A 14,818-nucleotide genomic window follows, 5' to 3' on the forward strand; every position below is an offset into this window, starting at 1 on the left:
TGTGTGAACAACATAATGTTGGAAAGAGCAAACTCTTGAGTTTTGCATGGTACCTGCTAGGTAGCAGCAGTTTGTGCCCACTTCAGTTGTAGTAAAAATGGTGTCAGGACAACAGAAAGTGTTTGTGTTCTACGTTTTGCACAATTTGGATCAGTAAAAACTGTTCAACAAGATTTTTGTACTAGGTATGGCGTGGATCCTCCTACAGAGCAGAGCATTAGATGATGGCATGAACAATTCCAAGAAACATGTTGTTTGTGTAAAGGCAAATCGCCGGGCCAACCCCGAGTGCCTGACACACACGTTGAACCCATCCGCCATAGTTTCACAAGGAGTTAGCAGAAATCAGTTTGTCGTGAAGCTCGAGAGCTCAACATGCCCTCGATGCTGTGGCGTGTGTTGCGTCGACATTTACACATGAAACCGTATAAAATTGAGCTGCTGCAAGCTCTTCGGGAAGGTGACAAACAACATCATGTGGAGTTCTGTAATTTCGTTCTTGGCAAGATAGAGGATGACAGTTTTCATCCTCACTTAGTGTTTAGTGACGAGGCAACATTCCATTTAAATGGGAAGGTGAACTGTCATAACGTGAGAATATGGGGTATGGAACAACCACATGAAGTTTTACAACATGAGAGGGACTCTCCAAAATGTAATGTGTTTTATACAGTTTCATGGGAAAAGGTGTGCGGTCCATTTTACTTTGCCGAGAATAGAGTTCTAGGAAGCACATCTCTCTATAGGCTTGAGAACTTTGTTTTCCCACAGTTGGAGACTGATTTGAACGACTTCATTTATGAACAGGATGGGGCAATGCCACACTGGCATCTGGAATTTTCAAACCAAAGGATTACTGAACGATGGATTGGTCGCTCTGGACCAAATGATTCGGCCTTACATTACTGGCCTCCAAGGTTACCGGACCTGACTGTATGTGATTATTTCTTGTGGGGATTTATAAAAGACTCTATTTATGTGCCTCCATTACCAACAACAATGAATGAATTGAGACATCGTGTAACAGCGACTATGGAAGCTGTAACTCAGGACGTGCTCGCTGCAATGTGGAAACAATTTGAATACCACATTGATATATGCATTACATCTTGAGGGGGAGAGGGGGGGGGCATATTGAACACCTATGAAAAAGAACTTTGAGTTTCCCATTCATCAAAAAACAAAATTCATTGTATATGTTCATTAGTTTCAGAAATATAGACATGCCAGATTGGATGATTCTTTTTGATGCACTCTATATTATATATTGTCAGTGTCTGTTGACCAGTGGTGCAGCTGAAATGTGTATTCTGGAACTAACCCTTCCAGTCCTAACACACTGAGTTCACTCAGTGAGTCTACTCAACCCCACCTGATACCAGGTAGAATCATCATGGAGCATTTTGATAATCGCAGTATTACCCCAGGTGGTCAATACACTGGCAGTATTACTGGAGCAAGTGATCTTTCAGATTCTGGGGTGGCCAGGTTAAAATGCAGTGTGATTCAACAAAGGAAGTCAGATTCCTGTGGCAAACTTAAAACTAAAACAAATACATTTTTTGCAACAAAGTAAACTTCATAAATACAAGATATATTGAAATAACAAAATATTCAAATTTTGGCACTTCAAGAAGCACGAATGACAATGACACCATGGATTTTGGTAATTATCGTCTTTTTAAAAGTAAAACTGATAAAATAATACTTAGTAATAAACCACATCTGGGAGTTGCTTTTGCAGCATCAAAAAATATTTTAAATTCAATAATGGAGGTAAAACCCATTAATAATAGACTAATTACACTTTCTCTTAAATGTGCAGATAAAGCATATACTTTAATTAATGCCCATATGCCAGTCAGTGAGGATAACCATAACAGACCTGAAGTTAATTAAGCTTGGAAAACTTTAGAAAGCATCATCTCGAAAATTGTCTCAAACCATGTTTAAATTTTGATGGGTGATTTTAATGCTCAATTAGGTAAAGAGAAAAAATATAAGAAATCAGAGCGTGGATTTCCTGCACAGAAGTGGACAAACTAAAATGACCAAAGACTTGTTGAAAAGTGCAAAAATTGTAGCTTTGAAATCATGTCAACATATTTTAATAAGAACCTCTCTAAACAAAAAACTTGGTAGGCTCCCAATACATTTATTGGGAATTTCAAATTGATCGTGTAGCAATTTTATACCCTAACTACAAAGTTAGGAAAGGGACTAATATTGATTCTGAAAATTATTTAACGCAAATAAAAGTAAAACTTCAGCGCCCAAAATTTGACATTCCTAAAATAACCCCTCTCCCATAGGGCTCGACACCCTTTCACGGGTTCGTGCTTGTCTACCACGGGGCCCCAGCCTTTGTAGCATCTTTTCCCTTCCGTGCTGCATGTCTGTCCTCTTGCTGTTCTTCTTCCCCTCCTTTGGGGAATATGTCTAGTGTGTTATTGGGAATGTTCCACATCATCTGTTGCTGGCATAAGAACAGTCTCACCACTGTTTTTCGTTCCCTTTTCCTTTCTTTGTTTCCCTTCTCCTATCCTTCCTCCACTTTGGCATTTGAGGTTCCTCTTTCTTGTCTTCCTCTGTGCGCGCTCCTGAAGGCTGGCCCATGCATCTGCCCTGTAGCGAGTGACCAGGTAATGCGTAATTCCCAGCCCTGGGTCGACAGGTAGGGTTTGCACGTACCCCCTGGTACAGGCCAGGCCCAGGGAGGGGTGATTGCTTGAGCTGCTACCTTCCCAAACTGTCGATTAATCCCTGTGTCAGATGTTTGGGAGGTGTGACCTGAGGTGTGAACAATCACTTAAGTCGGGTGTGCCCCTTGTGAAAGAGTGCACCGTTGGCGGTGCTGGCAATCGTGGAGGATTTTCTTTCAATGAGCCAATAATTTCCACAATCAGTATCTACAAAACGTAAATGGAATGAGGCTAACGATTCAAAGACCTTTCCAGCTGTACCATGGTTCCTCGTGGTTTCATGTACTGAAGACGGTCAGTCCTTCGAAACGGTAAATCTGTTTATTGTTCAGAGAGGGGTTGATGCAATTGCTAGCCCTGTGAAATCCTGCTCTCATTTACAGAATGGCAGTTTGCTTTTGGAGACTACTTTCAATTCTCAAGCACAACAACTGCTTGCTGCCTCACTTCTTCGTGGCTATCCTGCTTGTGACGAGATCAGTAGAACTCTGATTTCTTCCCTAGGTGTTATTTACACTAGGCTGCTCAATGGTCTGACAGAGGCTAAAATCTGATGCTACCTCTCTGATCAGTGTGTCATTGCCGACCATTAGGTACTAAAACATGTTGATTCCTCCTTAGCGCCCACACACACTCTTTTTCTCACCTCTGATAGAGTGCTGCTTCTGTCAGAGATCAAAGCAGGCTATGAAATTATCACAGTCCGCGCATACATTCTGAACCTGATGCATTGCTACCATTGTCACACTAGAATGTCTTGTCAACAGCGAGCCAATTGTGTAACCTGTATTAGGGATGCACATGAGGGCAATTGCCTGCTTCCTTCTCCCTGCTGTATCAACGACAATGGCGGCATGGCCTCCTTCAGAGATTGTCTCATGTATCTTGATGAGCGGGCTGTCCAGGTGATCCAGATAAAGGAAAAAGTGCCATATCTGGTTGCTCGTAATTTTGGCTAGCCGCAAACCTTGCGTTCTACCATCTGGCACTTACAGTTCTGTTCTTGCTGCATTTTGCTCCATGAAGGACATGGCCACTCAGACATGCAACCTCAAATTCAGCTCCGAGATTGTGAAATCTTCCAGTGTCAAGGCAGCGTCGCCATCCCCTCATCCAGCTGTGCAACAAGCCATCAAACTATCACCTCAATGGGCGAAGCGACTGGCTACACAACCAGCGGGCTGGAAAGGCCAGGAGGAGTACTCCTGTGAAGGCTTCCTATGTCTCTCCAGCCAACAAACATCTGAGTCTTTCTCTGCTAACCGGAAAGGCTTGCAGAAGTCCACCAAAGGCAAAAGGTCTTCTCCTTCGCTGACTCGAAGACCCTCTTCAGTGATGTCACTACGTGATACCTTCATCCGGCCGGCCCCCTTGTTGCTGACTCACAACACCAACTGTTTTTTTTCTATGTTGGACTCCACAGATCAACAGCACAAGAAAGCCAATGCTTCTATGGACCTCACGGAGCAGGATCCTCTGTGCCCTGTAGCTGCGAGTTTTCACAGACTGGCCCTCGGCAGCTGCCGAGTTGACACCCCTTTGTTTTTTCCTCATCATCTCTCTCCCCCAATGGAAAGTTCACAGCCTTCGATATCACAAAGATGATTTAGAGCTGCTTTTAGAATTTGTGTCCCCTTGTACTCTGCCTTCAGGAAACAAAATTGTGTCCTTACGACCACTTTGAGTTTTCACATTTCTTCCCAGTCCGTTTTGATCTTTTCCCTGAGGTCGGCATTCCATATCATGGGGGAGTCATGCTGCTCATATGGGATGATGGTCATAGTGACCCTGTCTCCCTGACTATCTGTTTTCAAGCCATTGCAGTTTACCTTCTCCTTCCTCACCTAACCTTTGCCATTTGCACCACTTATATCCATCTGTCATTCGATGTCACCAGGGCAGACTTCCTCCAGGGCAGCTGCCTCACCCATTTCTGCTGCTCAGTGCACCATCCTCTTTGGGGTTCTCCCATAAGCTGTCGGAGAGGTGCCCTCTTGGCTGGCCTTCTTAATCAACTTAACCTCTTCTGCCTTAACACAAGAGCACCCACATTCCTTTACGACTCCTCACACACTTATTCCCATTTGGACCTATCCTTCTGCACTGCCCAGCTTGCCCATCATCTCGAGTGATCTGTTATTTCTGACACCTACTCGAGCGACCATTTCCTATGTGCTATCCATTTGCTGACTCATATCCCACCTGCATGCACACCCAAATGGCAGCTTACTAAGGCTGACTGGTGGCTTTACTCCTCCCTGGTGACCTTAGAAGAGCAAGATTTTCCCAGTTGTGATGACCAGGTGGAATACATTACAAATGTTATCCTTGCTACTGCAGAATGTTCCATTCCTCGCACTTCCTCTTTACCACGCCATGTCCCAGTCCCTTGGTAGAGGTATACCGCAATACAATTCGTGTTTGGAGATGTGCTCTCCGCATTTTTAACCATCATCCTACTGCATTCATTATAAACAGACGCATGCACTGTGTTGTCGTGTTCTTCGGGATTGCAGAAAAGCTAACTAGGACATTCACTAGTTCTTTTAACAGTTCCACCCCTTTCTTCGTGTTTCGTGTGGGCCAACTTCCAGCAGCTCTATGGGACTATGATCCATTCCCCAATTTCCAGCATGACAGTAGCAGATGATGTCATCGTGGACACTATTCCTATCTCCAACACCTTGGGCCACCATTTTGCAGAAATTTTGAGCTCTTCCCACTATCACCCTGCATCGGAAAGGGGTGGCGGAGTGCTAAAATGACGCCTTTGCTCTGAGTTCACCCCGATCCTCTGCCCCAGGGCCAGTCACTGTCCACATTCAAATGTTGCAGCACCTTTCTCTTGCGGGCATGCACTTTCTGCTTCATGTGTACGGCTGCATCTTGGCAGAGGGCATGTTTCTGGGACACTGGTGTGAAGGCGCCGTCATACCCATACCCAAGCCTGGTAAGGACAAACACCTTCCTTCTAGCTAATGCCACATCTCTCTCACCAGGTGTGTTTGCAACGTGGCGGAACGTGTTATTCATGCCTGTCTAGTATGGGGGCTACAGTCTCACATTTTACTAACCACTGCACAGTGTGGATTTGAAGCACGCCATTCTGCAGTTGACAATCTCATCACTTTGTCCGCCCATGTCATGGATGGTTTTCTACAGAAATCCCAGACCGTGGCCATGTTTTTTTATTTGGAAAGGCCTACTACACATGCTGGAGAATTGGTGTCCTCCATACACTCTACATCTACATCTACATGATTACTCTGCAATTCTTATTTAAGTGCTTGGCAGAGGGTTCATCGAACCACAATCATACTATCTCCCTACCATTCCACTTCCGAACAGCGCGTGGGAAAAACGAACACCTAAACCTTTCTGTTCGAGCTCTGATTTCTCTTATTTTATTTTGATGATCATTCCTACCTATGTAGGTTGGGCTCAACAAAATATTTTCGCATTCGGAAGAGAAAGTTGGTGACTGAAATTTCGTAAATAGATCTCGCCGCGACGAAAAAGTCTTTGCTTCAATGACTTCCATCCCAACTAGTGTATCATATCTGCCACACTCTCTCCCCTATTACGCGATAATACAAAACGAGCTGCCCTTTTTTGCACCCTTTCGATGTCCTCGGTCAATCCCACCTAGTAAGGATCCCACACCGCGTAGCAATATTCTAACAGAGGACGAACGAGTGTAGTGTAAGCCGTCTCTTTAGTGGACTTGTTGCATCTTATAAGTGTTCTGCCAATGAAACGCAACCTTTGGCTCGCCTTCCCCACAATATTATCTATGTGGTCTTTCCAACTGAAGTTGTTCGTAATTTTTACACCCAGGTACTTGGTTGAATTGACAGCCTTGAGAATTGTACTATTTATCGAGTAATCGAATTCCAACGGATATCTTTTGGAACTCATGTGGATCACCTCACACTTATCGTTATTTAGTGTCAACTGCCACCTGCCACACCATACAGCAATCTTTTCTAAATCGCTTTGCATCTGATACTGGTCTTCGGATGACCTTACTAGACGGTAAATTACAGCATCATCTGCGAACAACCTAAGAGAACTGCTCAGATTGTCACCCAGGTCATTTATATAGATCAGGAACAGCAGAGGTCCCAGGACGCTTCCCTGGGGAACACCTGATATCACTTCAGTTTTACTCGATGATTTGCCGTCTATTGCTACGAACTGCGACCTTCCTGACAGGAAATCACGAATCCAGTCGCACAACTGAGACGATACCCCATAGGCCCGCAGCTTGATTAGAAGTCGCTTGTGAGGAACGGTGTCAAAAGCTTTCCGGAAATCTAGAAATACGGAATCAACTTGAGATCCCCTGTCGATAGCGGCTATTACTTCGTGCGAATAAAGAGCTAGCTGCGTTGCACAAGAACGATGTTTCCTGAAACCATGCTGATTACGTATCAATAGATCGTTCCCCTTGAGGTGATTGATTATGTTTAAATACAGTATATGCTCCAAAACCCTACTGCAAACAGACGTTAATGATATAGATCTGTAGTTCGATGGATTACTCCTACTACCCATCTTAAACACTGGTGCGACCTGTGCAATTTTCCAATCTGTAGGTACAGATCTATCGGTGAGTGAGCAGTTGTATATGATTGCTAAGTAGGGAGCTATTGTATCAGCGTAATCTGAAAGGAACCTAATCGGTATACAATCTGCACCTGAAGACTTGCCTGTATCAAGCGATTTGAGTTGCTTTGCAACCCCTAAGGTATCTACTTCTAAGAAACTCATGCTAGCAGCTGTTCGTGTTTCAAACTCCGGAATATTCGATTCGTCTTTCCGGAATTTCGGAAAACTGCGTTCAATAACTCCGCTTTAGCGGCACCATCGTTGGTAACAGTACCATCGGCACTGCGCAGCGAAGGTATTGACTGCGTCTTGCCGCTTGTGTACTTTACATAGGACCAGAATTTCTTCGGATTTTCTACCAAATTTCGAGACAATGTTTCGTTGTGGAACCTATTAAAGGCATCTCGCATTGAAGTCCGTGCCAAATTTCGCGCGTCTGTAAATTTTAGCCAATCTTCGGGATTTCGCGTTCTTCTGAACTTCGCATGCTTTTTCCGTTGCCTCTGCAACAGCGTTCGGACCTGTTTTGTGTACCACGGGGGATCAGTTCCATCTCTTACCAATTTATGAGGTATAAATCTCTCAATTGCTGTTGCTACTATATCTTTGAATTTGAGCCAAATCTCGTCTACATTTGCATAGTCAGTTTGGAAGGAATGGAGATTGTCTCTTAGGAAGGCTTCTAGTGACACTTTATCCACTTTTTTAAATAAAATTATTTTGCGTTTGTTTCTGGTGGATTTGGAAGAAACGGTATTGAGCCTAGCTACGACGACTTTGTGATCACTAATCCCTGTATCAGTCATGATGCTCTCTATTAGCTCTGGAATGTTTGTGGCTAAGAGGTCAAGTGTGTTTCCGCAACCATTTACAATTAGCGTGGGTTCGTGGACTAACTGCTCGAAATAATTTTCGGAGAAAGCATTTAGGACAATCTCGGAAGATGTTTTCTGCCTACCACCGGTTTTGAACAAGTATTTTTGCCAACATATCGAGGGAAGGTTGAAGTCCCCACCAACTATAACCGTATGAGTGGGGTATTTATTTGTTACGAGACTCAAATTTTCTCTGAACTGTTCAGCAACTATATCATCGGAGTCTGGGGGTCGGTAGAAGGAGCCAATTACTAACTTAGTTCGGCTGTTAAGTATAACCTCCACCCATACCAATTCGCACGGAGTATGTACTTCGACTTCACTACAAGGTAAACCACTACTGACAGACACAAACACTCCACCACCAATTCTGCCTGATCTATCTTTCCTGAACACCGTCTGAGACTTCGTAAAAATTTCTGCAGAACTTATTTCAGGCTTTAGCCAGCTTTCTGTACCTATAATGATTTCAGCTTCTGTGCTTTCTATTAGCGCTTGAAGCTCAGGGACTTTCCCAACACAACTACAACAATTTACAACTACAATTCCGACTGTTCCTTGATCCAAGGACGTCCTGTATTTGCCATGCACCCTTTGAGATTGCAGCCCACCCTGTACTTTCCCGAGGCCTTCTAACCTAAAAAACCGCCCAGTCCACGCCACACAGCCTCCGCTACCCGTGTAGCCGCCAGCTGAGTGTAGTGAACTCCTGACCTATTCAGCGGAACCCGAAACCCCACCACCCTATGGCGCAAGTCAAGGAATCTGCAGCCAACACGGTCGCAAAACCGTCTGAGCCTCTAATTCAGACCCTCCACCCGGCTCTGCACCAAAGGTCCGCAGTCGGTTCTGTCAACGATGCTGCAGATGCGAGCTCTGCCTTCATCTCGTAAGCAAGACCGGCAGCCTTCACCAAATCAGATAGCCGCTGTAATCCAGAGAGAATTTCCTCAGATCCAAAGCGACACAGGTCATTAGTGCCGACATGTGCCTCCATCTGCAGTTGGCTGCACCTTGTGCTCTTCATGGCATCTGGAAGGACCCTTTCCACATCAGGAATGACTCCACCCGGAATGCACACGGAGTGCACACTGGATTTCTTCCCCTCCTTAGCCGCCATATCCCTAAGGGGCCCCATTACGCGCCTAACATTGGAGCTCCCAACTACCAATAAGCCCACCCTCTGCAATTGCCCAGACCTTGAAGGCTGAGAATCATCCTCTGAAACAGGGCAGGCAGCTGCATCTGGCTTAGCCAGAGACAGTACCTGAAACCTGTTTGTCAGGCGCACTGGGGAGGCTTTCTGATCAGCCTCCGGGGACGTCTTTCGCTGCCTGCCACGCCTTGGAACGACCTCCCAATCAACCACAGGCGAGGGCTCAGCCCCACTGCGGACAGCAACCGGGGCAACCACAGTGGCAGACCGATCTGGGGACAGACGGGACGAGGTTGACATCCCCGTGATACCCAAGTCCGGCTCCCCACAGTGGTGCCCATTGGCGACAGCCTCAAGCTGCGCGACCGAAGTCAGCGCCGCCTGCAACTGTGAGCGAAGGGATGCCAACTCATCCCTCACCTGCCCTGTTCCCTTGAGGAATTTTTAAAAGCCAGAGTTTTCAAGGTGCATGTGGGTTCTGCCTTGTCGGACATCTCTATCCAGGGAAATGGTGTGCCTAAGGATTCTGTCCTGAGCATCGTCGTCTTTGCTATCGCCATTAACCCTATAATGGCCTGCTGGCCATCACCGGCTCCCTTTTCGTTGACAATTTTGCCATCTATTGCAGTTCTCCATGGACCTGTCTCATTGCGCAGCAACCTCAGCGATGTCTCGATCGTCTTTACTCACAGAGCATCGATAATGGCTTTCGTTTTTCCACAGACAAAACTGTTTGTATGATTTTTTGGTGGTGCAGTTGATTTCTCCCATTATCTTGGGCCTGATGCTCCTCTGTTTGTTTAAACTATGAAATTCATGTGGTGCATGTTCGATAGGAAATTCTTGGTCCTCCCATGAGTTGTACCTGGTAGCCCACTGTACGTGGTCCCTCAGTGTCCTACCTGTCCTCAGTGGTACTTCCTGGGATGCATATTGAACCACCCTCCTCCATTTGTACCGGTTGCTTGCCATTTAAAACTAGACTATGGGTGCTTTGTTTATGCGTCTGCACGTCTGTCCCTCTTACGCCGTCTCAACACTATCCACCATCGTGGCATCCATTTGGCCACTGGCATCTTTTACACTAGTCTGGCTGAGAGTCTGTATGTTGAAGCTGCTGAACTACCATTGTCCTACCACTGTGACTTTCTCCTCAGCAGGTATGCATGCCATTTGACTGCCATGTGTGGCCACCTGTCCTATGCCTCCTTCGTTGATGACTACTTTGATCACCAGTTTGGGGCATATCCCTCTTCTTTGTTACCTTCAGGAGTCCTCTTTCTGCACTTGCTCCGGCAGCTTAACTTCACATCGCCTCCAACTTTCCCGGTGGGTGTGAACCCTTCAGTACCTTGACTTCGTGCGGCAGCTTGTGTTCACCATGGCCTTCATTCACTTCCTAAGGACACTACTCCACCCTTGCTCTGTTTCTCTAAGTTTCATGACCTTTGCATGGAACTTCTCAATAGTACCTTTATGTACACTGATGGCTTTCGGACTGACCATGGTGTCGGGTGTGCCGTTGTTGTTGGTGCTGATGTTTTTTGGTATTGGCTTCTGACGCACTGCTCAGTATTTACAGCTGAGCCTTCACCCTGTATCAGGCCATGGAGTACATCCGGTGACACAGGCTTTTCAATTGTGTCCTCTGCTCAGATACGCTCAGTGCCCTTCAAAGTTTGTGTGTGCTGTACAGGGCCCATCCCTCTGTGCAACGGCCTCAGTAAAACTGTCTCTTGATCCCTCTTTATGGAGCCACCGTGATGTTTGTATGGGTTGCTGGTCATGTCGGTCTGCCAGGGAACAAGGCTGTTGACGCTGCTGCCAAGGCTGCAGTCCTCGTAACTCAGCCCATTAATTTCTATATTCCCTCCAATGGTTTCTGTGTTGCCATCTGTCAGGAGGTTGTGTCACTTTGGCGTTGCCATTGGTCCTCCCTTCATGGGAATAAGCTTCAGATTATTAAGCCTCTCCCAGCGGTTTTTCTTGCTGCACTGTATTTTATTTCTCCCAGATGCATTTTGCCTTTTTCACTTACGGCATCATCAGTGGGATCTAGAATGATACAGTTTTGTTTTGATGTGTGTTTTGTTTTGATGTGTGTTTTGTTTTGATGTGTGTTTTGTTTTTGATGTGTGTTTTGTTTTTGATGTGTGTTTTGTTTTTGATGTGTGTTTTGTTTTTGATGTGTGTTTTGTTTTTGATGTGTGTTTTGTTTTTGATGTGTGTTTTGTTTTTGATGTGTGTTTTGTTTTTGATGTGTGTTTTGTTTTTGATGTGTGTTTTGTTTTTGATGTGTGTTTTGTTTTTGATGTGTGTTTTGTTTTTGATGTGTGTTATTTGTAGATTATAAAACTGTCCATATCTCGTTTTTTATGCACAAAAGTGATTACTTACAGTTCTTCACGTTTTTCGTTGGCATCTGCATTTCCTCTCATCTGGTGACGTGCTGGAGATCACAGTACAGCTCTATTTACGAAATGTTAGGATGAAATGATGCCTTAAAGCGAAAAAGGCAAAACACATCTGGGAGAAATAAAATACAGTGCAGCAAGAAAGGCGGTTTTTAGTTACAAAACAAATATTTCTGTGTTCTCTGTCGAGGATGGCCTCGCAAACAAACTCATTGAAAGAATAGTTTGACAGGACATTGAAACAAAGTACCACTTAGTCTGATTTCTGTTGCTTACATTGTTACATGAAAATTCATTTTGTTACAGGTCTGAAGTGCAAGGAGTGCAAATATAAATGTCACAGGGAATGTGAGAGCAAAGTGCCCCCAAGTTGTGGCTTACCTAGGGAATTCCTTGATGAATTTCGTCGGCAGTTGCAGCCAGATGCAGGTAGGCACAAAATGCTTAGCTTCTTGTGTGGAGACATGTTCTTTTGCTTGCAAGGACTGACACTGTGGTAAATTTGGTAAGAAGGAAATCTGTTGAACATTGAATTGTGGTTTGGTTTGTTTTCATTTGATGTACGAAAGTGGTTTGATAAACCTGGTAAATTTCCGTGAAAGAATGGAACACTTTAGTTGTGCCTTGACGGCTAGTAAGCTTGATTATTCCAAGGATTGTATAAAGGATTTCAACAATGTACAGTGTACAGTTCATTGTTGACAGCCTTCTGAATTGGTCAGCATGTCATCTAAGACTGAAAATGAGGAAAACATAGTTTTGTGTTGTTATTAAACACTTCGATTTGAAGGGATCCTACCGCACACATCAAAACAGAATTGGATTAAGTTCACACGGACTCTGGGTCATCCCTGAAGACCATTTACTGTTGGATTAAAGGGGTTAAATGTGGTTGGACAAGCACCTAAGATTGGGTGGACAAGCACCTAAGATGAAACAAGCTCTGGCCTTCCTATTGAAGTCACCATAAATGAAACCATTGACAAGATTTGGTAATGCAAGACTGCAGAATGAAAATTGAGATTGCTGGCACTGTAGATGTCTCAACTGGGCAAGTGCATGATGCCCTGCACAGAGAATTGGCCATAAAGAAGCTATGTGCGAGGTAGGTGCCGTGATAGCTCACAGTCGATCGAAAGCACATCTGGCACAACATTTCAGCACAATGTCTGGTGTTGTTTAATTGCTGTCTGCGAGACTTTTTCGCTAATTTGTGATTGTTGATGAAACCTCGACCCATCATTACACACCAGAGTGAAAACGGGATGGACAGAGGCTGGCGAAAGTGCGCTGAAGAAGAGAGAGACCATTTTGTCAGCTGGTAAGGTGGTGGCCATTGTTTTTCAGGTTTCCCAAGGAATAATTCTCACAGATTACTTGGAAAAAGGTGGAACCATAACTGGAACCTTTCATGCTTCATTGTTGGATCATTTGAAACTTCTGTTTGCTGAAGAAGACCAAGGTTGCCATGCAAAAAAACTGTTCTTTCACCAGGATTATGAACCATCCCACACAACAGTGATAACAGTGGCAAAAGTGCATGAATTGGACTTTGTATTGGTTCCTCATCCATCCTATTCACCAGACTTAGCGACAAGTGACTTTCTCCTGTTCCCTAAATTGAAACTTCAGCTTGTTGAGGAGAGATATATTCATTAAATGAGGAATTGACAGTTGCTGTCAGCGAGTATTTTGCAGAGTGTGACAGAACCTATTCTCCCAAGGGGATGAAAAAGCTGGAGGATCATTGGACCCAGTGTATATCTCTCAAAGGAGACTGTCGAGAAGTAAGGTGAGTTGTTTACGAAACTGTTGTTCTTTCATGCATTTTCACCTGACTTATCAAATCACATTCATATAGTGTGTCAAGAAGGAATGATTTACTAAACTAATGTTTCACAAAAGAAATTAGGCTGTTCTCATAGAAAATGTTTGCATGAGATTTGAGTGTGGTCTTTTTCCCACCTTTGACCTTTATCTTCAACAATATGTAAAATTTCAAGAAAATCAGTCAACTGAGCTGCACTGAACAAGTAATTTTCTACATTTGTGTTCTGTCACAAAACATTATTTACGAGATGTGAGACACAAGAATTGAAGCTGATGCTGCAAATATGCTTGCTAAATGTATCTGTTTATTGGCGGTCAGCTTAAAGTAGGGCCCATTTGAGTCTCTACACACTGTAACGACACTGTTACGTAGGGAAGACAGTGAAATTTTGCTGGAGCTAAAGTTTTCAACATCGAAAGGAGATTATTTGATTTAAACAAAAAAATCAAAAATTTGTTGTTATTCTTGTGTTCCATAGACATCAAGAAACGTGTGATCATGGGGGTGTTTCTTACTGATCACATTGACCTCCACCACTCAAAGAATTACTTGGAGACAAATGCAAATGTTTACTGCTAGAACAGTTTCCAAAACATTACACTTTAGTAATTAGTTCTGCAGTGACACACACACAGTTCAGTTGATTTCTTATACATATCTTAGTTCGGTGTAACTCAGAGTAAACTGCTTCCTGCTGCTGCTGCTGCTGCTACTGCTGCTGTAGTCGTTGCCTCGGTCCATTTCATCTGCTAACTGGATCAAGTTACGTGAATTCCATGAAATAATTCAGGTACCAAGTGATTTTATAGTGGTTTATTTATAACAAGCTGTACCATTTCTTCTTAGTGGGAGCCCACTTGACATAACAGGCTACATAGTCACAATACTGTACTACAACAATTAGATTATTGCACAGATGGGTGGCACAGTGGTTGCGTCTCAAAACTGTCTGCAGCTGTCCATTCTTGAGCCTTGTGCTCCTCCTACTTATGTTTTTTTAACAATCAAATCAACAAAACTACAGTGCAAATTTATTAAATTAATATTTAAAAGTTTAACATTTTTTATGATTAACTATCCACAAAATCTTGGTTATTTTATGCTGAAACTGGTGTATGCAATAAAAAAGACTTTTACATAGGATATACATCGTACTATATAAAGTACTGAAAGATAACAATGCTAACCTAAATTTTCTTAATTATGGCTTCATTTGTAAATGCAAAATA

General features: G+C 43.9%; 1 protein-coding gene across 1 annotated transcript in view; it reads left to right on the top strand.

Annotated features, from left to right (window-relative positions):
- LOC126167960 (kinase suppressor of Ras 2) overlaps nucleotides 1-14,818 on the top strand; it is a 166,783-nt gene that overhangs the window by 47,469 nt on the left and 104,496 nt on the right. The window contains exon 8 of the mRNA XM_049920519.1: nucleotides 12,065-12,187. Within this exon, the coding sequence (XP_049776476.1) occupies nucleotides 12,065-12,187 (123 nt within the window). The remainder of the gene's footprint in view (nucleotides 1-12,064; nucleotides 12,188-14,818) is intronic.

Source organism: Schistocerca cancellata, chromosome 1 (genome assembly GCF_023864275.1).
Source record: "Schistocerca cancellata isolate TAMUIC-IGC-003103 chromosome 1, iqSchCanc2.1, whole genome shotgun sequence".
Lineage (NCBI taxonomy): Eukaryota > Metazoa > Arthropoda > Insecta > Orthoptera > Acrididae > Schistocerca > Schistocerca cancellata.